Below are 23,525 nucleotides of genomic sequence, written 5' to 3'. Positions count from 1 at the left end.
ATTAAGCTCAGCATATTACGCCCAGCAGTCTAATCAATTGTGAAGAAAAAGAACCTCTTTTTTTATTCTTGAAGTCACCTTAGGGATATGCACTTGGGACTGTGTGAGTCTCTAGCGTTCTACGTCACAGCGTTTGTTTATCATATCTGCTGATAGCCACATAGATGTATTTATAGTGTTATTTTGGGAAGTACGGTTTTATTCAACCAGTATTCTGTTTATTTGCTATGGAAAGAATCACTGAACAAGTTTTTCCAGACGCTCAACAGCATGATGCCATTATTCTTGCAATATCAACTGAAATAAGGAGCGCTTCTAAGATGACTAGCTCATTAAATTTGCAAATAATTTAAATATTTCTAGCTCTTGACAAGAGCCTCAGAATAATTTTTCATGTCCTTGAATGGAAATGCAACTTGCTTCTCGTCCGGAAGTTAGCTGCTCCAGATTGCTTTCGCTGCTCCAGATGGCTACAAAATGGAAAATTTCACAGCTTCAGATTGCTACAAAATGGAAAGTTTTGCTGCTACAAGGGCTCCAAAGCAGAAAATTTTGTTGCTTCAAAAAATTGCTCCAAATTGGAAGACCTCGGTGGCATCACTTAATGATGTACCTGTGTGTGTTCTAGTAAAGAAACACACCACCTAATACTTGGGTATTGATGTTGTGCCTAAGATATGGTTTATATTTGCTTTTTGATTGACAGTGTACACAAGTATGAGGCCGCCACCAGTTCAAGATGGCTGGGCGCTTAAACTTCAACCGCGTGGCTGAATCGTGTGACAGACAGACAGAAAGACAGACTAAAATTTTTGTGTTCAAGTATCCCAAGAAAAATTATTGTCTTAAAAACAAAGTACAACACAAGATCATCTGTAACCAAAGTGTTGTGGTGCGTTAAGGCCTTGAAGATAAGGGTACACAGTCTCTGAGGCAACAATGCGCCACTGTTGGTCGTCCATGCATGATTGCCGTGTCTTCCGTGACGGCATGGGCAGCTCCTGTTCGTACCTGTATGCTAGTGTGAATTTGCATCAAACGTTGTAGGAGAAAATCTGTTTAATAATCGTATTCCACTACATTGCAAGCTAATGAGTCGTGGCCAAGACCACAGAAAAACTTATATCATCTTGAAGTTTGTAGGAGCCACAATTATCTCGCTAAGGTTTCACTGTAATTTAATAACAAGCTGCAACATGGCTGTTTCAGTTAATGTCAACTTTCTCTTTAACAAACTCATTCCGGAGGTTCCTCAAGTTTGTTGAAGTGAACTTTCACTGTATATTTTTTTTTATACATCACGTTTGCAAAATGAAAATGGCCAACTTATCCAAGCCACACTTTTTCCAGTTTGTTGAACAGATGACCATGTGTATCTCAAGACTTATGAAATTCTTTAATGCTTTTGAGTTTGGTTGTCAAAAGATCCTGATTTTATCATTATTAGTCAAATAGCGTCTGTTATGTGAGCAAAGCCTGGGACCTTTTTTTGGACGGCAATTTGTAGCTGTTTGTATTCTTCCTTTGCTGCAATTTTTCAACCTGTCATTGCCATCTTGTTTATGAGATACAGTGCTATTAGATTGAAATGCAACAATTTATGGCAAAGCGATGCGCATATTTTTTTCCCACAATTTTGTGTCAAATTGCTGTAAATTTATGACTCGAAAACTTGCATCAGAGACCACCTTACCTTTAACTATCAGTTTAATAATGACATGATGCAGTGATCTTAAAGCGATTGTGCATAACTGTCATTATATCGACATTTCTGTGTCTTGTTTGAATCCATAAGCACTCTACCCCTGGCAGCAAAAGTTTGTGGGGCACAGGTTTCACTTCACGAGCATGAATTTCTGATGTGTTAGTGCACAACACTTTTAATCTAGCAGGCAGCTGCATAGGTCGTAAGGGCTGCTACAAGGTGGAACTTTCTTAATTTGAAGTTATATTCCCAGGCATGGCAGTAATCAAGATTGTCAAAAATTTTGTGGTCCGCAAACTTCAGGTGGAAGATGTGCAGGCTATGAACATGTCGGACACTGTAATGTCAGAGTGCTATAGTGATTGTGCACTGGAATTAGTGAGAGTCTCTAGAAAGTAATATTTTTTTATCAAGCTAATATTTTTATGTTCTCTGAAGGTTTGTCATGTTTTCCATCGTTGCTGCTGTATTTAGTTAATTGTAACATGACCATGGCTGTAACGAGAGGAATTACTTTTTATTGTGAAGAAACAGTATTTCTGTACTTGATTGTAATGCAAGGGTGGATATTAGGTAGCAGAAATCTGGGGAAAAATGGTGCGCCACGTTTGAGTAAATATAGGGCTTGCCCAGCTGTCATGTGTTGATCGCTGGAAAAAATGCTAATGCAGGTTTCGGAGCACCTGCAACTGGCTCGTCCATGTTTGGAACGATGAACCAGCAGCCGGCAGCGAGCACGGGAATCTTTGGCGCCTCTTCCTCCTCATTCGGGCAGCCCCGACCGCAGTTTGGCAGCTCCTTCTCCACCACTACGCCTGCCACTGGCACTAGCCTCTTTGGCCAACCTCAAAGCACAGGCCTGTTTGGCCAAACTGCTGGAAGTTCTCTTTTTGGATCAACAGGTCAGCTGTACATTTCTTATTGTACCTACAAGTATTCCTTGCCCTTGTTTAGCATGTGTGCTTTTGTGAGCCCTGTACAATAAGCATTGTTGAGAACGGGTGGTGAACAACTGATGATCATGGCTGCGCTCTACATTCTGTCTGCCCAGTCAGGTTGCCTACACAGTAAAAGAACAGTGATATCACAGCTGCGACAAATTTTAGTTCAGGGTGTCTAACAGCTGGAAAATATAAATTTCTCATTCTTTTTTGACTCTTGAAAAACTCGGGGAGTGAAAGTCGCGTTAATGCCAGCTTAAAATGTTGTAAATGCATTTTTGAGATTGTGCGGCTGCAAAGAAAGGGCTCATCTTAATGCTCTCCCCTAGCCTACGTAGCAGTGGAGTGGGAGAGCATGCGACTAATGCATGGCATGTGAAGGTGCTCTTTGACTACACACTCAAACCTCATTATAACAAAGTTGTACTTAAACGAAAATAAGTTCATTACATCCGAAAATTCATTATAAAGGTATATTTCTACCCCTATTTCTTTGGAAAGATTACCATATTTACTCGAAAATAGGTCGAGCACGAATATATGTCGACCCCTACTTATTGTGTTCTACGAGAAATAAGAAAAATTTGAATATAGGTTGGCCCATGTTTTTTCTTTAATTTAGAAAAAAAAACTGAAACGAAGCGCACATTAATTTACATAACTTAGTGCCCTAATCGCTGCCGGAGCCATCATCTTGTCAGATGTGCAAAAGGTTGTCGTCATCAGATTTTTTGCAAGTATCCGTGCCTTCCCAAATAACGTCGTACTCACTGCCGTCGCTGCTGCTTGCTGGGCCGCAAAAAGCATGACGCCATTCATTGCACCCAAACAGACGGTCCTGCTGCTTTGGCGAACCCCTAATCAACCTTTCATTTACACAGAACTCGCGCTGCGCGGTAAAATTGCTTGAATCCTCGGCAAAAGGTATGACTTGGCACTTGCCTCCTGTGTAGCTCTGCCGACCTGACATCGTCGCAACCGCTCACAAGCAAATGGTGGTGGTGGTGGTTAGAAGACGAAAGCACTTATTTTCTGCAACTCGATAGGGAACGCGGCGCAGCGCCTAAAGCGGTGAGGCAGGCCAGTGCGGCTGCACACTAAAAGGCCGTATCGGAAGCACGGCTGGCGGGCTGGGATTTCATGGCCTATATCTAGAAAAATGTGGTTTTCGTCGCAAACATGGCATAGCGGGTGTGTTTCGTGGGGGCTTTGAAAAGGTATTACGCGGCTATTGCATCAATAACTTTTTTCTCACTTACTTAGGTAAGGGGGTGTGGTCTTGATTTCAGAGTATATAGTAAATAGCTGCGTATGCAGCAAGAACCACGTGAAGAACAGCGGACATGGCAGTTAATGCCATAAGCTCGGCGCTCTTGGTTGGTTTGATCATGAATATAGGTCGAGATTCTTTGGTCACGGATATAGGTCGATAGATGAACATTTTTGAAAAAAAAAAAAAAAGGTCGACCTTTATTATAATAAATACAGTATTTAAATTACTTTGTTTTAACCGATATTTCATTGTGTCGATGTGTGAGTGTAAATGTTTTCTGGTGATGATAGTTCGTCACTCTTCTTTATCAGCTTGAAACAAATTTTTATTATTTTTGCGGCGGGAAAGCATATTTGCTTAAATTGGGTTGCTATGGGCCACGCAGAGTCAGCGACATGGTAGATGGCCTGAAGTTGGCTTGAGAGCCTGTAGCACCAAGGCCCTTTTCGCATTTATATTCTAATTTGACAGTGGAACTCATCTGTTTGGAGCACCAGAACATACTCTGGGAGGCATTGGTCTTACTTTGAAAACATTGGTCATGATGCCTAACTATGTTACCGGAACAAGTGACAAACGTATAAGGTAAAACACAAACAAAGGCGACAAACAATGCGCGGGAACCCACAAAATGGTCATTATTCATTGAGGGGGAGGGAGGAACTGTAGGATACGGTAGGCGGGTGCATGAATTCAATGCATAGCAAAATTACGAATGGCTGTTTTCGAGTCTGAGAAGATATACTCTGCCTGGGTGTGAGCTTCTTCTGCCTCGATTGGTCGAGCCATTAAATTGAAAGTGGTGCTACAAACTCATTTCTGGGCATTGTCTAATACTCAGCGAAGTTTTTTCGCGCGGAGATCTTCAATGCCTGGGGAGGCGTGAAGATGGACACAGTGATCAACTTCTTCCTCAAGGCAGGCTTCGAGACGAAGGAACTTGCAGAAACCGGTGAAGACTGTTACGACGAGCGCATAAATGGCGCGTTTCGCGAGTTGTCGTCTCACTTCCCAGCAGGAGTTGCACTCAAGTGTCTGCGGACAATTTCGTGGAAGTGGACTGCAATGTCTAGGCCCTTGCGAGCCTCGCTGACGAAGACATAGTTGCTGCAGTCGCAGGGACCCAGGATGTCCAGGCCGACAGCTTGTGCATGGCCTCCAAGGTGGCGCGCACGCAGCGTGTTTCTATCTGGCCGTCTCAGTTGCTGCGCTCCCCAGCAAAACCAACGAGTATAGCCTCACGCGCCCGGCTGTCGCGAGAGGGCGCATTGAGTGAGGGTTCCGGCGGCGGCCGAGACCATGGCATACAGCAGAGCACAACGGGATTCCTGCGTACGCGTTTTTTTTTATTTCGCTTGCGAACAAGAATTGCCCCCAAAATCTTCTGGCTGAACTGAAGAAAACTTTTTTTGTGTCAATGCATTTATTTCGGTCCAATTTATGAAAAAAATCGTGCCAAGTGCTGCATTTTACTGATAGCTAATTTAAGGATGTATCATTTTGTCTCTGACAGTATAACGTTTTTTTTTTTTCATAACAGTCCCTTTTGTCTCGGTGCTAAATACCTCGATTTCCAGCACATTTGTATCTCTTGCAGAGGCATCGTAATTTAAGTGCTCTGATATAGGTGGCGCGAATATACAGCAAAAAAGTCTATTTGAGAATATATACAGTCGCCGAGCGATTTTTTTCGGGCTCCAAAAATTCGGACTTGTTGGATATTTCGAACTTCAGAAGTGCACCATCAGGGTTCCCATAGGGTTATTGCATTTTTTTGACCGATTTGTTGGATGAATTCGCCCCAAAAAGTTGGATTTTTGGACTAAATCGCTTCTTTTGAGCGGCGCCACAAACCTGTATGGACGCCACCATGTTGGATTTTCTGCCGGCATGACTAAGCTTAGTGGCTTAATTTTAAAATGGCTTTCTTGCCCCCAAGATTGGAAAGAAAACGTCATAATTCAAGTCTCGGAGGCCGTGTCTGCGTTATAAAATGCAACACGGACCATTTTTTCGTCTTTGGTCCGCCGTAGTGGTCAGCACTGTCGTCATCGCACTGCACAGGGAGTAGGCGGAGCTGTGCAGTGGTGAAGTGAATGTGCCTGCCACAATGACATTAGGGAGTTTTAGAATAGCGAACCGTGAGCCGTTGCGGCGCTGTTGCTGCCACTGCGCATCGGTTGTAACGCAAGTCGCGGCCGTTCGCGGCCCTCTTGCAGAAAATTTGGAGTAGCGTGCGGCGATCGCGGGTCGCGAGGCCTGCAAAGTGTTGTCTGTAGCTTCTGTGCATTTGATTTCGCTGTCGGGGCTAAAATTCCTAAACTTACCCTAGGGGGAGCAAACGCTATTCTAAATCTCGTAATGCATCCGCTATACCTGCAACACCCGCAGTGCCTGCAAATGTTATTCTAAAACTCTTTATTTAAAGACTTCGCTTGTGGGGACAATGACAATTTCCTGCGCGGAGCCCACAGACGAAGAAATTCTTCGCCAGGTTGTGCCGAAGCCGGAGAGCGATTCGGATGATGACGATGATGATCGCCCGAGATGTGGGCAGTGGAGATCGCCATCGAGGTGAGGCTTTTGTCTAGCATTTACGGTGACTATGTCACCTTGGCGCAAATATGGACGAACCAAATTGCTTCCAAGTGTAGTATGAGGCAAGGCAGAATCATGGACTTTTTGAAGCTTGCCTGATACAATAAAGTTCATATTTCTGACAAAAATGAATTTTTCAGACTGTTTGATGTTTCTGACTTTCTTCTGGTCCCCGCCAGGGCCGAAAAATCAGTCGGCGATTGACTTTGCCTCTCGTACACCTAGGCCCGACATTCAGTGCGAAGCTATATAAAAATGAGTGCGAAGTTATATAAAAGCACAAGACCACCTCTTTTCTCGCCACATGTAAGCTTCGCCAGCAGTGCGGCAGCCTTTGCTGCCATACGAAGCAGCGTCACGGTGCAGCCAAAAGAGCAGGCCACGCCCACCTCTGGATTGGGACAGTTGGAGAGGAACCTGCTGCTCGCCCACCATCTCGGAGGCCCGGGCTTATGTGACGAGGAGGATTGTTGGGGGGAGGCGCTGGCTACACATGCATACTTCGCCACTGAAGTGACAGCAGTGTTCAGCTTTATTCGCCGTTGTATCGGCCACATGCACCTGGACAGCCTTGATAAGATCGAGACAAGCGTCTTCAACTTCACTTCGAAAATGAAAAAGCTGGCCAAGATCAACGATTTTTTTTTTTCATGCAAATAAATCATTCTGTTGCGGCGTGTGTGCAGAATTAGTTGTCATTCTTGAATGTGCCTATTGTAGGTTCCGCTACAGGTAGGCTCTCTGGGCCTCTAATATTTATATCGAATTTTTCATATATCGAACTAATTCGCGATCCCCTTCGAGTTCGATATATTTATGTTTGACTGTATCTGGTCGGGGACATTTTAGTGGTGCCTTCATTGGTAAGCACCAAAACTATTATCGTTGGGCCATAAAAGAAGTACAGACAGCGTGGAGGACATGCGGAAAACTGTCCGGTCCGCATATTTCCACGTGGCATCAAAGGATATCTATAAATCCCACGGCCTATGCTCGAAGGACTCCCAAACCAGGTGTAACTTCAACAAAGCCCAGTTGAAGGGTTAACCATTTGTTCATAAAGAACACCTCCAGCATCTGTTATTGAGGCTGCTACAGGGGCCGTGAAATACTTTTTCAAGTAACCATGAAATGAATTCACTGGAAGAGCTTACTGCCTTACGAATTCAATGCCGCAAAAATTTTAAGAGTTCGTCCAGTGCGAGTGGAGTTACAAAGATTTGTCACATGCTGCAATTGCAGCCTCTCTTGTCTCTTCTCTTCTATGTATTGAACGGGGACCGTATGGCTCCGTGAAACTGCCTCACTCTGTTCCTCCTTGACCGCTACTTCATTATCCTCTTCAAATGTTTTGGGGTCACGAGAGAGAACAAATCTGTGGACCGAATCCCTCTGGCCTATTCAAAATCGTGACAGGTTCGATGAAAGCGCTGGAAGCTAAGCAGGGAGGGATGGCAAAGGCAAAAAAAACGTTACGCGCGCCTCGTGGCCTTGCGCACTTTTTTTTTTTTTTCGAATGCGCGGCTTTTTCAGTGTGATTGCGCCTGCAAGCGTCGACAAGTCGCTGCCTCCCCCGGCGATCTCTGTTAATGACCGAGCGTGCCGCGTTCAAATCGGCCAATGGCTGATGGATGGGTTTTTTTATGAAGGATTTTTGAACGTCTTCAGTGATTTGTTGAGAGAAGAGAAAGCAATTTTTAGCTGACTCGGGTAATTTATTGTGTATTACAGGCCGCATGCTGCGCTGTATTATTTGGCTCTCGTGTTGTTGGGAGCCACTACTACCAATCGGCAGCATTTTCTGACCATGCTCAAAAGGTGTTGCAGGGCCCCTTCTAGCCAAATTATCTGGAACTAGCTTATCCAGAATTACTTGCTAAATGCCTTCGTGGGAAAACTCAGAATCATATCGAGTCATTGAATATTTGTGTGGGAGTGCACTAAAAAAAAACAAAAAAAACATTGTCCTCGGGCACCAAACACTGTTAATGTGCACTCTTGATGCTGCGTTCACTTTTAATGATGGCAATATAGCCGGTATGAATGGGCTAAACTATTGTGAAATTTCACAAGGGCACTGCACAGTGCAGGGCTTGAGCAACGAAAGTACAGTGTACCACACCCTGCTCTAATCAGGCGGAACTCTTATGACTGGCGCCGTATACAAACACACACATATCCGAATCTTTCGTTCAAACATGCAATTCACTCCGTGATGTACAGCGATAGCTGTCCGTGACGTGGAGGCAGGCCCACTCTCGCCCACATAACGTGGGATTGTCAGAACAGGCCAACCGAAATTACCTCGCCACAAATCCCCGGCTAGATTTTTGGAAGGGAGCAGTGGGAGATATTGCTCGCCAGCAAGGAACTGGTGGTGCAAGTAGTGCTCCCCGACCAGGTGTAGCGGGCCGCTCAGGCCAGTGGAGTCCTGACATGTTGGCCCAACCCACACAATCGTAGTACTTTTTTTTTTCATTTCAATAAATGTTTTGTATATATATGCTAGGTTCCTGAAGTAAAGAATTAAAAAAAAATGAGCATTGAAATTTTCAGTGCCAAATCTGCTTCAGTAAGAACGAGCAATGGCTCATTATCATAATGATTGTAAAATATTTACAGTAGCTCGTTTGGTTATAGAGAAAACGGTACATAAACTTCGCCTAAAATACATGGTGGGCATAGGGCTTACCCTGTTCCCTTATGTGAGTTCATTTACACTATGGTTAGTTTTTCCCAGTATTAACCTTGAATTGCCAAAAGGTAGAAATTGTTTTGCATGAAAGGAGGAAAATGTGAAGACTTCGCATTATTTTGTTTCAGCGTTTGGCACTGGCTCTGTGACCACAGGCACCACAATAAAGTTCAAGCCACCAACGGGCACTGACACAATGATGAAGAATGGCGTCTCCAGCACCATCAGCACATCTCACCAGTGCATCACATGCATGAAGGAGTACGAGAACAAGAGCTTAGAGGTAGGATTGTCAATCATGTTTTTCAGGCATGCATTAGTAATTGTCTCTGCAACCACCAACTCATATGGCCTAGTATCGAGAAACCTTGGAAGTAATGATAGGAAACAATCGTCTTGCCCGATTTAACCCTTTTCCTACACAGTTTTCTTGCTAAAGTTGATACAAAAATGCCAAACTTTTTATTTACTTATTTGATCCTACATATCTTGAAAGAATAAAAAAAAAAAACAATTTAAATGTGCTTTACTTACCAGATACGAAACAAGACATTATTTTTGAAATCATGCAGATGCCTTGCTGAACTGCCTTCGTTTGTGCTGCAAAAAATGTGTTGAAATATAATAAAACACAAAAACAAAGGAGCGAGAAAAAAAGATTAGTTGCCCTAGGGGCTGTTTACTTGCATCTAATGAATTCCACTGCTTATCTCTTTCATTACTACGTTTATTCAAATCGATCACCAGTGATCGATGCTTTGGATCGTCCATTTTAGCATGTTAAATTCGTTGCTCGTGCACCAAACACTTTCTAGTACCTAGTCCAGCCACTCAACTTTCAGAATCAATTTCAATTCACCCATTCGGGCCACATAGTGATTTTTGATAGACTTTTGCATAAACCAATGTGTGTTTTAGTTTCCAGCAGGTTTGGTTTTACTTGCATCGTTATATCAGACACCGGGTCACATATAGTGCCACTAGTCGCTTCTGTGGCATAGTCGTCTCGCGCATGGGTGCGCACCAGTGCTGCAAAACACACGCCGCTCGAAACTGTCTTGCAACCCCACCTAAATTGAGTGAGGATAAGCTTAGAGTTCGAGGATGACAGCAACACAGCTTCAAATTTTATGGAGATGATGTTTTGCGTCAGCGTGAGACATCCATATCTGTTTATGGGTTTCTTTTGTTTACGGCCTCAAGTTGTCTTCTCCGCCACAAGTGCGTAGCTGCTGACTTTGTGTACAATCTTATATCTACTCTGATTAGGCGCAAGGTCCGCACTTTGCTGGGGCACGTTGTGCTGGCGCCGGCTGCAGAGCTTCTTTTAACGACAAGAAGGCCCCCAGAGCAGATCTTGGCTGTGACTACAGCACGGCACGAAATGTTTCAGAACTGTGCGCGATACTGTTCTTTTTGTAATACGATGGGAAAAATGCTAAGAAATATGCTTGGACCCATATACCGTCAATGTGCGAAATTCCAGACATGCCTGATTTTCCGTACTCATCTGTGACCCCGTCAAGTTCCTCATAGAGTCAGTGTATTAAAAAGTCCAATATTCCGGACGTTTATAGCTTTTGCCATTTGATTTTCTGGAATTTTACTGCTAATCGCAGGCTCGAAATCACTATCAACGACGCCATTTCTTATTGTTTTCGTACCCTCGAACCCACCGCGCTGTGGCTGCCGTACCCTCAAAACTGTAAATGCCGCCATCCAGCGCACACCAATTCGTTGCTAGCTGTAGCTTAGTCAAGCCTGTGGCCACATCCATGCCACAGCCACATGGTGCCGCGCAGCCTGTGCTCCTCTCTGACAGCGGGAAAAGCTACGCTGTTGATCTATGGTCTGCTGTCGGCATGCTTGCAGACTAGTAGAAGGCGGTTACGCAAAAGACCCCATGAAACTGTTATCCCCACGCAAGCTTCTTACTGGACGCCGAGATGATGTCTTGGCGTCCAGTAAGAAGCCTGTAAGAAGCATAACAGCCTGTAAAAGCGAAACCGCTTTTACAGGCTGTTATGTGCAGACTAGTATGCGTTCGTTTGTTTGCATCGGATAATTCAAAATTTTCAATAATGTAAATTCAATACAAAGAGAATTTGAATACTGCTTTATTCATTAAAATATTTGAAGCATTTGAATAGGCTACAGCGCCATACGCTGACCACAGAGGATCCCTTTCGGCGGGACAGCGCAACTTCGAGACAAAAATGCGCAGCCGTAGCCATAAAAACTTTGCGAAAAAAAATAAATTTTCTAGTTTGCAAACGTGGCTATGGCATGTTAATAACCAAAGGGGGATGCAGATTCCATGCTCTTCATGGTAGAACTAGCTCAATGGGCAACAGTTGCCAGTGTTGCCACCGACCACATTGGTTGCCGTAGCAACGGCACATAAAAGATTTTTCGCTCTTGAAGTTGCATCGCTCTAGCGATAGATATTCAATGATGTCGCTGGCCCAAGAGACATGTGCCGTTGTTACTTTATCTGGCTAAACGCAGCCAGCTGAGAAGTTGTGCCCTAAACCCATTGCCACTGCGAGAAAAAAAAGGGTGATGGGGGAGTAGCAGTTACAAAATTTCTTGGCCTTGTTCTATCCCATGCTGAATGCTGTCTAAGCCACCTTCGTCGCAGTACATCGGTGTCTTCAGGAAAAACGTATTAAGATTTAGAAGGGGCTGTTAGTACTGTACTCGGCGACAACTCTCCTTGACAGCACTGAGGAAGCTATAGAACCAAGCGCATGCCTGCTACCGCGTCTAAAAAATAGTACTTAGATTTACTGTTCACTTTCTCATTTGCCTTGCTGAAATAAATACTAATTTATTTATTATGAGACGGCAACACTTGCGGGAAGTTGTAATTAAATTACAGCAATGCCGCCTAAAAAATTATGCCTGAAATGTGCCCTGTGAACGTGCTGCCCTACCCTCCGATTTTACCCTCCCTCTTCAGTACGAAGGCAAACGCCTCTGGAGGCCGCCCCATGCTAACACAGCAATGCTCTCACAGAGTCACAGTTGCCTCCGAGCAGCTGTGATGTCACGTCAGAGTGGTACGGTAATGTCACGTGACTGAGCAGTACAGAGGCGAGCGTTCGCATGCGGTGGACGGTCACAACACGCGGCAGGAGGCATGGCCTCAGAGATTGCGTGCTGGCAGGAAGCTCTCAATTGAAAAGAGAGTGACGTTTCAGGCATACTTTTTCTAGGAGGCGTTGATTACAGTTATTGTACACTTTGCAAGAATGCATTCAGTTTTGTTCCATTTTTTAGACAGCACCACTTCTCGAGCCCACCCGTTTTCTAAAGGAGCATGGTGTTCATGATGTCAGTCTGCAGCCACCCACGCTTTGTTTACTTCTTCAAGAACAATGTATTTTTAATAGAACACTAAAATGTACACTGAACAATCTAAATGTTTCTCCCATTCATAATTTTCATGTATATGTTTTTCCTAATGCGGTAACAATGGGAGCGAGCAAAACCGAAACCAGCCGCAAGCTGCCGTAATACTTGCAGAACAACACGAAAGTGGGGCAGCCCCCACCTTCGTAGCCTTTGCTCCAATGTCACGATAAGTTGTTGCACAGTATAGTCATGACCCCCGCAGGGGCGCCTGCGCAAGTAGGCGTTTGGTGTGTAGCGACACCACGGACCCGAGCTAACGGGGGAGTTTCGGCTCCCTCCCACGCCTAGCCGTGCGTGGCTTTGCCGTGTCCGGGGAAAAGGGGATCCTGGGGGTTGAGCCAAAGCTGGGTGATTGGACCTTGAAGGCCCCCCGGCAGAGGCAACACACCTCTTTGGCCCCGGCTTCACGTAGACGGCACCCCTGGGCTGACCCACCCAGGGGAAATCGGCAGTCGCCTTTTCCTATCTCTCTCTTCCTACATCTTAGTCTTTTCTCGTCTTTAAATCTGTCCTGTCTTCTTCTCTCTTCCATTTACTTCCGAATTTTCATGGCGGCAAGGGTTAACCTTGTGTAATTACTCAACCTTGAGTAGTTATATTTGGTTATAGTGGCAATGTACGGCTGGCGTCTGCAGCCTTATGCTATTAAGTGCTTCAGCGTCCCCTGGTTGGACTCCATGGTGGGTGGTCGCCATTGCTGCCGAACAAAAAGTACACTACTATGGGAACACCTGCATTTCCCCGTCTCCTAGATCGTCTCCCGCCTAAGAGGGGACGCACCGATGACATATCAATTTTCAGCCAACCCAGACAATGCTTTCCCAAATTCCATGTTGTGCACAGCGAAAACCCAACGAAACAAGCCAGAGCAATATCTCCATTTCTTGTTGCTAAATCTCTGACAGAGGTCTTTGGCCCAGGATACAAGGTTACAAAGATGGCTAGCGGAGACCTTCTCCTTGAGCTGCCTGAAAAACACCACTATGAAAAACTTGGCAGTCTCGTAGCATTTGGTAATATCCCAGTATCTATTTCACCTCATAGATCAATGAACACCTCACGCGGAGTTGTTTCAGAAGCAGACCTTCTTGAAATGTCTGAACAGGAACTGCTTGAAGGGTGGAAAGAGCAAAATGTCACAGATGTGAAACGAATCGTCATCAGACGAGACAACAAAGAAATACCTACCAAACATTTAATACTCACCTTCGCATCTAGCACACTGCCTTCATCTATAGACACAGGATACATCAAACTCTCTGTCCGTCCCTACATTCCCAATCCAAGACGGTGTTATAAATGTCAACGATTTGGTCATGGCTCGCAGAACTGCCGGGGTCAGGAAACTTGTGCAAGATGTGGTAGCCACGGCCACCCATCTGATAACTGTGTTACTACGCCTCACTGCGTGAATTGTGACGGGGAACACGCCGCGTATTCGCGTTCATGTCCTAACTGGAAGAAAGAAAAAGAAATAATCACTCTTAAAGTCAAAGAAAACATCACATTCAAAGAAGCAAGACGAAGAGTGTCGCCATTTTACGGCGCAACATATGCTGATGCGGCGCGTCAGGGGGCAACGCCGCACCAGCCCTCGCCACCCCTTCGGCCTGCGCAGAGCGAGCCGTCGGCTGTGGCACCTGCCCCCAAGGCGGCTGTAGCCCAGGCTACACCGCCTACTCCCAAACAGAGACCGGAGACTCCAGAGTCTTCGGATCTCAAGGCCTCCCCTCACCAGGCGAGGCCCAAAATCCAAACTAACAGCCCGCACGTGCGGGCATCCAGTGCCTCCGAGGAGGCAATGGATACGTCGGCACCCTTGGTGCCGAAAGAGCGGCGTGGCTCCTTGGAGCGCGCCAAGAAAACAAAAAAGCAAATAACAGGGCCTGGTGACGGCCCTGTTAAGTGAACTCAATCTCCCCGTGTAAACAGCCACTCGCTTTTCGTACACACAGCATTATTTTACATCCACCATGAACACTCAAATTATACAATGGAACGTCAGGGGCCTTCTCAGAAACCTTGACGACATCCAAGAACTCCTACACGAACACTCACCAAAAGTGCTGTGTGTACAAGAAACACACCTTAATTCAAAACACACAAATTTTCTTTGCAAATACGTTATTTTTCGAAAGGACCGTGATGATGCCATGACATCATCCGGAGGTGTTGCCATCATAGTGAATCAAGGAATTGCATGCACACACTTACAACTCCAAACATCCCTTGAGGCAGTGGCTGTTCGAGCGGTTCTTTTTGATAAACTAATCACAATCTGCACTATTTACATCTCTCCTAGCTATCAGCTGCAAAAACGTGATTTACACTCTTTAATTGATGAACTTCCGGAGCCTTATGTTCTCCTTGGAGACTTCAATGCGCATAGCAGGCTATGGGGAGACTCTCGTTGCGACGCGCGAGGTCGACTGATCGAACAATTCTTTCTCTCGTCGAACGCATGTCTCCTAAATAGAAAAGAACCAACCTATTATAATCTCGCACATAACACCTACTCCTCCATAGACCTAAGCATAGTGTCTCCATCTCTTGTGCCTCTACTTCAGTGGAAAGTCGTCAGTAATCTGTACGGAAGTGACCACTTTCCCGTAGTTTTGAGCACAACTACAGCAACTGAGTGTACACCCCGTGTTCCCAAATGGCTCATAAACAGAGCCGACTGGGAACGGTTTCATACCATCGCTCGTATAGATTGGAGTGACATATGTACTTTAAGCATTGATGTTGCTGTCGACTACTTCACAGCTTTTTTGATTGATGCTGCAACAAAATGCATCCCACAAACAAATGGGCACCCAGGAAAACGGCGTGTGCCATGGTGGAACTCTGAATGCCGAAACGCGCGCAAACAGCAAAACAGAGCTTGGAGGCTGCTTCGGAACTCACCGACAGCCGAAAATCTTGACACCTTCAAGAAAATAAAGTCTCAAGGCAGGTAAACGCGTCGGCAGGCCAGAAGAGAAAGCTGGCAGAAGTTTTTGTCAGGGATCAATTCATACACACAGGAGGCTAAAGTCTGGAACATGGTCGGTAGGATAGCAGGAAAACAAGTACACACACTTCCACTCGTGGACACTCGGGGTGATACCTTGGAAGATCAGGCAAACTTCCTCGGTGCACACTTCGAACAGGTGTCCAGCTCATCCCACTATACTGACACTTTCCAAAAATACAGAACAAGAATAGAAAAGCAGAAAATTGAACACAAATGCACTAGATCCGAGGCATATAACCAAGCTTTCAGTCTAGCTGAGCTGCAAATGTCTCTAAACTCCTGCAGTACTTCTGCCCCAGGTTCTGACCGTGTGGTGTATGAAATGTTAAAAAACCTACCAATCGAAACACGAAAAACCTTACTTTGTTTGTACAATGCTATCTGGTTTTCTGGCGCTATTCCTACCTCCTGGAAAGAGGCTATTATTATTCCCATCTTGAAAGAGGGCAAAGACCCTTCTTTACCCTCGAGTTATAGGCCTATAGCACTTACAAGCTGCTTGTGCAAAGTCTTCGAAAAAATGATAAACTGCCGACTTGTACATTTCCTTGAAACAAATAATTTGCTCGACCCATTTCAGTGCGGGTTTCGAGAAGGTAGATCCACCACAGACCACCTTGTTCGTATCGAGGCACAGATCAGAGACGCCTTCGTCCATAAACAAGATTTTCTCTCTGTGTTCCTCGATATCGAAAAGGCTTATGATACAACATGGCGTTTCGGAATTCTAAGAGACCTTTCCCACCTTGGCGTGCGCGGAAGAATGTTTCACATAATCAAAAGTTACCTGTCAAACCGGACATTCCGTGTCCGAGTGGGCACGGTTCTTTCCCAAACATTTGTTCAGGAAACAGGCGTGCCACAAGGTGGTGTACTTAGCTGCACACTTTTTCTCATAAAAATGAATTCCTTGCGCTTGACCATCCCTCGCAATATGTTTTATTGTACATATGTCGATGACGTCCAGCTTGGCTTTAGGTCTTGCAATCTGGCATTGTGTGAGCGGCAGGTTCAGTTAGGTTTAAACAAGCTCTCCAAATGGGCAGAGGAAAACGGATTCCGACTGAACCCACAAAAAAGCACGTGTGTTTTGTTCTCTCGAAAGAGAGGCATGCACTCGGAACCTGACATTCGACTGAACGGGCAACGTCTGTCCGTCAAAGCCGAGCATAAATTCTTAGGCTTAATCTTGGACAACAAGTTGACCTTCGTACCGTACATCAAGTATTTAAAAACAAAATGTTTAAAAGGCATGAATGTTATAAAAGTGTTGTCACGTACTACGTGGGGTAGTGATAGGCAATGCCTCATGAACCTCTATAGAAGCCTCATTCGCACCCGCTTAGATTATGGGGCCGTTGTCTATCAGTCTGCTACTCAAAGTGCCTTGAAGATGCTGGACCCCGTGCACCATTTGGGCATCCGCCTTTCTACGGGTGCTTTTCGCACCAGCCCCGTAGAAAGCCTTTATGTTGAGTCAAATGAGTGGTCGCTTCATCTGCAGAGAACTTACATGTCCTTTGTTTATTTCCTTAAGGTGAAAGCAGACAAGGAGCACCCCTCATACTCTACAATTAATGATTTGTCGAGCTCAACCCTGTTTCAAAACAGGCCTTCGATGAGGCAGCCCTTCTCAGTTCGCCTGAAGTGTCTAGCTGAAGAAACTGCAGTGTCACTTGAACACAGTTTAATGGCTCCTGTAGCATACCCGCCACCGTGGCAGTGACAGACTATAGACTGCGATGTGTCTTTCCTAGAAGTTACAAAACATGCACCTATTGCCCATATCCGAACATACTTTTTGGAACTTCAACACAAATACACACGTCCTGAGTTCTTCACAGATGCCTCCAAGACTAACTCCTCTGTGTCCTACGCTGCTGTCGGCCCATCCTTTTCGGATGCTGGCCCTCTACATCCACGCACAAGTATCTTCACAGCGGAAGCTTACGCGATACTTGTGGCAGCTAAACACATCAAACAATTACAAATACAAAAAGCAGTAATTTATACAGACTCCCTCAGTGTGGTAACGGCTCTGCACAGTCTTAAAAAACAAAAAAAACCCGGTCCTTGTCTCACTTTACTCCATTTTGTGCACACTCTACACACTCAAACATGTTGTAGTGTGCTGGGTGCCAGGGCACCGTGAGATCCAAGGCAACGTGAGGGCGGATCAGCTCGCTGCATCCGTCCACGAAAGCACTGCCCCTACACCCATATTAATCCCGGCCCTTGATCTTAAGCCGTCTCTCAAACGAAACCTCCGGGACTACTGGCAGAGCAAGTGGGATACACACACACAAAACAAACTACACGTTATTAAGCCACACCTTGGTCATTGGCTGCCTGTATCGAAATCGCGTCATACAGAGGTAATACTAACGAGACTCAGGATAGGACACACATACACGACACACACATATCTTTTGTCTGGTGGTGATCCACCATTGTGTGACAGATGTGGTGAACCATTAACCGTCCTTCACATGTTAATCCAGTGTAAACACTTAGAAACTATAAACAACATTTTACATTACCCTACCGACAACATATACCTTTACACCCTGCAATGTTCGTTGGTAGGGAACCGCTTTTTAGTCATAAATCATTGTTAGCGTTTTTAAAAGAAATTAATAATTTTCATATCATACACCCGGGCATTCCGTAGCATGACCTCTCTAGAGAGGTTTTTGCTGCGGCGGTTACACAAGAAAGCACTTGCCTCACGGCCCTTGGACGCAAGGGTATGAACGAGTGAGGCACTTGTGCTAATGCCATTCATATCCACCATCGTTTTTTATAATCACCAACTCTTGTCATCTATCCTCACCACACACACCTTTCACGGCATGGTCATGATTTTATTACTTGTATGTTTTTACCCGCCTTACCGCGAGGAATTTTATGGCCCTTATACAGCCGCTTATCATTATCACAATCATTGTCCATATTCTTAGTAACATGAACTGGCGCTCTTTGGCCGTGAAATGGCCCTTGCGCCACAAAACTTCAAACATCATCATCAGTATAGTCATGAGATACAGCACATGCTGTTAATTACCCATGCGTGTATACGCCATATAATTCCGAGTACTAGTATGATGGTGGAGATCTCTAAGGTTACTGTCAATCATTTCGAGCAGTGTATGACATTTTTGCAGCCCTAGGAAACAGTGAACTAAACAATGCTCTAGTTTTTTTTTTTGTTTCTTCATTCCTACTCGTTGTTGTACAAATCACGCGAACTTTGAGGTTGCCTGCTTGGCACATGCATATTTGAATTTGGCGAGTCTGTCAAAGGATTTGACAAACGCTGCAAATGCTATTGTGGACTTCATGATTGTTTGCACAGTGGGATGGTTCAAAATACCACTTCTGTTGAAATAGCAGTGCTCATGTTCATTGTGCACAATTTAGGTTATGCTGAGTGGTTTGTACATATTTGTTTTTGTTTTTTTTCAAATATGAGCTATCTTTCTATGCTGCTGCAAACTTGGGATTTTGTAAAAAAGTAACATACTGCTGCCCCGAATCCTGCTCCATTTGTCTGTGGCAACCCTGGTGTTCTTAAAAACAGTTTCAGACATCTTGTCGACTCAGCAGCAAACTGCAGTTTTTATTGTCTGCATTCACTACCAGCAGACAGATAGTCATGACAGTCAGCAAAAAAAAAAAAAAAGACATGAGAGACAAGAAAGTACATGACACAGCTTGTTACGCCTAGCATGCCGGCCGCAACTTGGCATGCCATCATGGGAAGCTTGTCCAACACAACACGGAGATGCTCTGGACTTGATAATGGTTTACATTAGCAAGTCTATTATGAAGCAAGACAGTTTTGTGTCAGAGCCTGCACTTGGTGAAAGCTGCAGTATTGAAAATAAGCATTGACATCTGGTGAGAAGCGAAACATGCTTCCATTGCTGGGAAGTCAAGTTGAGTGCAGCATCAGGGATGATTGGCATGAGCAATGTGTCTGGTAGCTCGACCTTGCCTTCCTAGGTCTTAGTGTCACTGTGAAGCAGACTAGCTTTGCTTAGTCTTTCTGCACCGAACAAAGTGGCAGGACCACAAGATGCATCTGCTTGATAGTTGTGGAATGTCTTTTGTGTTTTCTTCAAGAACTTTCACAAAGAGCTAGTTTAGAAGCTTTTGTTAAAAAGCTGTTCAGTAGTGGTGAATTTTTTAGATAAATAACATGACCTTTCACTGCAATCTGGGCAACCTTGTTTGCCTAAATCTTTTCTTGTTTTTACTGCTTCAAAATAACAAGGCATTACTGTATTGGCCCTGGTAGAAAAGCAGTCTTATCAAAGCATTATGTTAACTTTGAATGGGAATGAGAAAAATGTGTAATAGCAGAGAGCTGCTGCAAAAAGCACTTACGTGAGTGTTTTTTTTTTAATTTTATGGTAAGTTAAACCAGCAGGTGGAATGGATTAAAAACTTCAGTTTCCTTCCATGTTGCTAAGTATTGTTGATTTTCGCATAAAAACGTGGCTGATTCCCCTATCGATAAATTGGTGTACAGTTGACGTCCTATTTCCCGGACCCTCAAGCGACCGCGAAAATGTCCGTAAAATCGGGTAGTCTGGAAAAACGAATGCAAGTGAAAACGCACTTTTTAATAGGCTTTTTGTTGACTGCCAGGGCCATGGCAAGAGTACAGGTTTCCATTGCAATTCAGCAAATGCATCGTTTAAGTGGCTCTAAAAAAAGCCGAAAAAAATGGGAAAAAAAATTCAATGTTGCCGGCGCTACCACACTTGTAAACACTTGGGCACAAAAAAAAAAAAAAAAACAAAATGCTTATTGTTTTTGCACAGCATTCCACTTTCCTGCGACGATGTCTGCCTCAACTTTAGTTTACACCAATGACGTGTCAGTGCTCGCATCAGTTCTGAACTCGTTATTTGTAGGCGCTGCCTCTTCGATCTCAGTGTCAGAGTCATCAGAATTTTCCGTAACTTGACGAATCATTTCATCATCGACAATTCTGCACACAGCTTGAGGTCTTAGTCAGTGTCGGTGAAGCCCCCAAGGGATATCCCGGCTGTAATCAAGGGATATCCCGCTGGCGGCGTGCAGATTGTCAAAGGCAATGTCCGGGAGTGGAAGTTTGTCGCACACAATGTCCACTCCAGGCGAGACGGCCGTCTCAGCATCCAGTATAAAGTTCCCGTAGCAAAAACAGTTCCGAAGGGTCTGTTGCATAACAGCCTTTCGCAAGTCTGCGAACATGTCGACAACAGACCATAGGTCAACAGCGCAGCTCACTGTCAGAGGACAGGCTGCACAGCACCATGCGGCGTTAGCTACGGCTGGCAACAAGTTGGCATGCGCTGGATTCCAGCATTTTCAGTTTTGAGGTAAAATAAAGTAAACGTTATTCACACTGAGCGTCTAGAGAAGTGTCTGCTTGTGTGCAGATGACCATTCGGTGAGATTTGATTTATTTGAGCGATTCGCTGAGCTGCCTTCTTTTTTGGACAGCAAAGTAGCCTGCATCGTATTTGTTTGCGATGCGGTCTTCTTGGAGCTGTCTATTTTGCAGGCTACGTGAGAATTGTAGTGGGACATGAAGATAGCCGGCGTCCATTTAGCTGTCTATTTAGCTGTCTACGGTGAGTAGTTGATTACACCAAAAAAAAAATAGTTTCAAATCAAGCCTAAGATGGCGGCGCTCGGTTTGCCGCAACGCACATGACGCGCATGGGAAGTTCGAACAAATTTCGTTCTTTTGGGGGCATTTTAGTGTGACCGGAGTCCATTGAAGGCCGATTTTATCGCATTTCCCGACCAAATTCAGTGTTAGCAATTTGAGAGTAGGTGCTCAGAAGTACAAACACCCCGAAAATAACTTTTGTAAAAAATAAATTTTTCGACCATTTTTTACCGTTATAAGACACGTGTCCCCATTTAAAGAAGCATTCTGCTAGCCCAAAGTTTATTGCCATATTATTTGGGTACAGGTTTAGCCTATCACTTTTTACTTTTTAATTCAGGGATGTTTTTCTAGGCGATGTTTTTTTGCTGTGCACTGCTGAATTGCTGTAGGGTAGTATCACAATGTATATGCTCATCGAAGAATATCACATTTATTATAAAAAAAAAGAAGGAAATCGGTGCATGATGAGCTTCTTCTTGCATGTGTTGTGCCCACAGTAGCGTGAGGAGACATAAATTATTCAAACATATTAGAGCTTTGTCAAAATGGAGACATTGTCATGTAAAGATAAACGTGACAAGTTGCTAAGACTGACCATATTTGTCTTTTTCGGTGCTCGCACACCACAGGAGCTGCGCCTGGAGGATTATGCTGCCAACAGAAAAGGTGGTGGCCAGGCGGGCATGGTAGGTTTCGGGGCAACCACTCAATCGAGCTCCATCTTCAGCACTCCTGCCACTCAGCAGTCAACGTTCAATTTTGGTGCCACCCAAAACAAGCCGCTCTTCGGCACTTCCACTACTGGTGGGTCTTCTGTGAGCTACCTTGCATTCCGTGCTGAATGCCAATGCTTGAAAGCACCTTTTGTGAAAACACTTTTTGTGGATAATTTTTGTCATAAATGTGCACTTTAGTTCTGCTTATGTGCCCTTGATAAGGTAGCAAGAAGTTAATGATTGAGCAACTGTAATTTGAAAAGAATGTGAAAGTGCCCAGATGTGTCGTCACTCCATTTGCGAAATCATATTCTTTAGCTGCTGCTGGTCACTCAAGAAAATGGAAGCGTGCCGTCTTGAGACTCTTAATATAATTGTTGGTTTTACTGTAGAACTTGACATCTACCTGATCGAAACAGAGTACAGATGAACCTCGATATATCGAACGGTGCGGCGATCGCGAAATAGTTCGATATATCCAGAATTCGATATAAAAAAATCGCGAAAAAAATGCGTCAACAGCTTGCTGAAAACAACCAACGAACCGTTCAAGCGTGGTGGAGTAAATACTCACTTGAAGATTCAAACATAGTATTTATTGTGTTGGTTTAAAATATTGAAAAAGAGTAGCCTGCTTTTTGTTGGCCATTGCGTGTTTGACGACTGCGTCCTCAATATAGTCCAGGCGATCCATAAGTGATAGGCCGGTGCCTTCAATCGCGCCGCAGTGGCGGCGCACAAGGGCCAAGGCAGCTAAGACCTCAGCTGATGTCGAGGGCGGGGTACCATCAGGGCTTGCGGGATCCATTTTGGCAGAGTCTTCATTTGGCTGCTCAGCAGTAGCTTCGGCAACAATCTCCACATCTGTGAGCTCCGCTGTGAGCTCCGCCGTTCGGAGTTAGGCCTGTCGCGCACCAGCGCGCGACAGGCCTAACTCTGAACGCACGAACACTGCGAGCACAACGACCGATGCCTGCGGATGCTACGGGGGAGGAGCTTGCAACAAGTGCGCAGTGTGCCGTTAACACCATAGAGACTGCAACGACTGCAAGCTGCAAGGCTGCGGCGTGAATCCGGGTGTAAAGCGCGCACATGGCGCACCCATGCCGGCTCGCCTGATTGCTTTCCCTTTCCTAGCGGCAGCGCGGGCCGCGTCCGAGACAGTCATTTGCGTCCTTTCCCTCCTATACTTTCCTCCTCAATCTTTACCTCCCACTCCCCCTTCCCCAGCGCGAAGCAGTGTCGGTCATAGTTTCCCACAATACTTACTAGAGGGAACTCTGACGCTAGTGTCTATGGGAGCTGCAACACACGGCGCTTCAGCGAGCATGGGAATGATGGGTAGTACACACATTTGTCTAATATTAGTACTTCTGGCCTGCTTTTGGCTCCGTGTGTGTTTGTATGGCTTGGAGCTGTTTTCTTACGAAACAAGTATTAGCAAATGTTTAGCAATTGTGCTTCACCGCCCCATTTTTTTCGAATTACTTTTC

General features: G+C 44.9%; 1 protein-coding gene across 4 annotated transcripts in view; it reads left to right on the top strand.

Annotated features, from left to right (window-relative positions):
- Nup98-96 (nuclear pore complex protein Nup98-96) overlaps nt 1-23,525 on the top strand; it is a 263,228-nt gene that overhangs the window by 24,639 nt on the left and 215,064 nt on the right. For all 4 annotated transcript variants that reach the window (XR_005110629.2, XM_075882251.1, XM_075882250.1 and 1 more), the window contains 3 exons: nt 2,377-2,607; nt 9,341-9,495; nt 21,946-22,120. Coding sequence is in view for 3 of the 4 variants with exons in the window: in XM_075882251.1 (XP_075738366.1) it covers nt 2,377-2,607; nt 9,341-9,495; nt 21,946-22,120 (561 nt within the window). In the remaining variant the exon portion in view is untranslated. The remainder of the gene's footprint in view (nt 1-2,376; nt 2,608-9,340; nt 9,496-21,945; nt 22,121-23,525) is intronic.

This window comes from Rhipicephalus microplus, chromosome 2 (assembly GCF_043290135.1).
Source record: "Rhipicephalus microplus isolate Deutch F79 chromosome 2, USDA_Rmic, whole genome shotgun sequence".
Lineage (NCBI taxonomy): Eukaryota > Metazoa > Arthropoda > Arachnida > Ixodida > Ixodidae > Rhipicephalus > Rhipicephalus microplus.
This window is presented reverse-complemented; position numbering and strand designations above follow the sequence as displayed.